The 2,500-nt window shown below is 41.8% G+C and overlaps 1 protein-coding gene across 1 annotated transcript in view; it reads left to right on the forward strand.

Moving 5' to 3' along the window:
• Positions 1-2,500, forward strand: part of LOC137995171 (uncharacterized) — a 15,443-nt gene that overhangs the window by 7,318 nt on the left and 5,625 nt on the right. Inside the window, exons 4-5 of the mRNA XM_068840747.1 lie at positions 663-953; positions 1,830-1,920. Coding sequence (XP_068696848.1) covers positions 663-953; positions 1,830-1,920 — 382 coding nt within the window. The remainder of the gene's footprint in view (positions 1-662; positions 954-1,829; positions 1,921-2,500) is intronic.

A 2,500-nucleotide genomic window follows, 5' to 3' on the forward strand; every position in this document is an offset into this window, starting at 1 on the left:
TTTCCTATAAACGGCTTTTAGGCGTTTTTTTCTTGAAACCATATCACCAGTTAGGTCCAGTGAGGCAAACTACGGCAACAAGCAGTCAATCAAATCTGATTGGCCATATTTTGATAGCTGCACGGGCGTGCAATTCTTTTGTGTTAACGAACAATCGATCCTCCAAGGAGTAAGATGGCTGAGGAACGCATGAATGGAAAACTTAAAGTTGCATGTTTTTTATTAATGGCGTCTTGCGACACTTGATTCTCCAGTTTTTCTCCCTATACATTGATATCCCTTTTATGCTTTCGGTTTGACCTGTTACACAGCTATTTTCTTAGTTATGTTTGTTGATAGAGCGGTTCAGTGGTGTACCAAAAGTACTTCGGCGATTGATTTGGTTGGAATACGCTTAGCGACTTGCTTCAAAAATTTGCAACACATTTCAGCCAGTTAGAGGTAAAAGTGAAAAAATTCTCGTTTCTTCGCAAGCGTTTTCCCGCGTTTTCCTGCACTTCGCGCTGTGATTGGCTCTCTTGATTATTTGCGTCCTTTGTCAGTGATTGGCCAAAGATATAACTTTACCATTATCTTTGTGTTAGGTCTCAAGATTGAAAACCCATCCACTTTGTTAATAGTAATGGTAATCTAGCGTTAACTTGTTCAAATCTTTTTTGCAGAATTGTGTCGCGATCGAGAAGAATTAGCTCATTTCTTGGTACTTCAATCTAAGTTTGAGGAAATGACATTAAAAAAGAAAGTGGATTGTATTTACGCCCGAAATCCTTACTGTAATGGACAACATATCCCAGCAACCAGCGAAGATATTTTACAAGGGACAAATGTTCAATCTTCATTCAGATCAGGAGCAAGTGCATATACAAAGTGGTGTAGCAGAAACATCCCTCATGGACACGGCACTCTTAAAACCTCGTCCGGCGAACATATTTACAGCGGAGACTGGTGCAGAGGTACGATAAAATGATAATTAAAGTGACTTACAGGGCTTACACTGACAGACAGACGAATCAACTAAGACTTTTGCTTCTGAGGCTTTGGTGGATGTGAAGCCAGTCCATATAGCAGAGTTATTCCTTTCCACAGCACTAACCGCCCTACCATAGCATTCGCTGGTCCTAGTTCGGCTAGTTGATTGAGTATCAACAGAAACCCATAAGGGTTGAAACGTGTAACGCGCGTTCACAGCTTCCGAACATTCAGTGCCAAGTACCATATTTGGAAACCCCTCGCTCCAGTTAATTTCGCACGAGAACATTGGTGGTATTGCGTCACGGTGTTCCTGCGAACTGATTGGTTGAATGTTTCTCTCTCGTTGTTCCAAATATGGTACTTAGCAAATTGAATATTCAGAAGCTTGTTTCCCAGCACACAAGGGGCCGTTACACGTTTCAACCCTTATGGGTTTCTGGTATCGGGCGACCCTTAGCTCGTTTCCGTTCAATTAGCAGACCGTCAAGTGTAGAGTCCGAAGAGCTTAGCACTATACTATTTATGAAAACATACTGTTAAGAGATAGATTTGTTACTTGTGACCGAAAAAAAGGCAATAGAAAGACATGGTTAGAACTTTGCATTCTTACCCTACCCGTTTTCCTTAAATCACTGCCACTTTTACAAGTATCATTTAAATCGCACCAATACTTATATAATTGCAATGAAAATCGCGTTAATTTAACCCTCTTTAAATGCGCCTAAAACGTATAGCTTAGAGGCTTTTCGTCCCTTTTATGCTTAATCTGGAACAGGATGAAGCAATTACCTCCACGGTAGGCTGGTAAAATCACGATAGGGAACAACTGAAAAATCCAATCGCTTTTAACTTTACAGGCAAAAGGCACGGAAACGGTGAAGGCGTGATATTCTCGTTAACTGCTGCCTCTCATGGTGTTTACTGTGGTCAGTGGAAGCATAACATGAGGTTTGAATTATTTGTTAAGATACCAAGGTTAGGAAAACAAGGGACCTTAGGATAAAGGGTAAAGGATGAAAGCTTGTTTCTCTATTAACCTGCCGAGTTGTAGCCTTGATAAGTCGCGTCAAGTCGAAACAAATCTGTGTGACCCCTTTATCCGAATATTGGAATGGACAGCTGCAGACGTGTTGCTTTTCAGGCCATTGACACACAACAGAACAGAACAACAACTTTATAAATCTCAACCGGCCGGAGACAGGCCAGTCAGCTATTTGCAAGTGCAGCCGAGAAATTGAACCAGGGACTTCGACATCAAATTCAACTAGTAGTCAGAACGGGTCATGAACTCGGGGTGTCCAGATCTCGATGCAACCGTTCTGACCACTGGGCCCGAGGTCCAGAGTCTGTGGTCTCTGAGAACTGCTGTGTAAATCAGCACTCAGACCATCTCAAACGAAGTGCTTGCTTGACTTCAATATCTCTTGTTCTAACTTTAATTTCTCTGTGAAGTGTTTTAAACTCGACACAAGTTTATCATTGTGCATGGGAAGGCCAGCCAGCGTCAAAAAGCTGTATCTGAAATTTC

This window comes from Montipora foliosa, chromosome 3 (assembly GCF_036669935.1).
Source record: "Montipora foliosa isolate CH-2021 chromosome 3, ASM3666993v2, whole genome shotgun sequence".
Classification (NCBI taxonomy): domain Eukaryota; kingdom Metazoa; phylum Cnidaria; class Anthozoa; order Scleractinia; family Acroporidae; genus Montipora; species Montipora foliosa.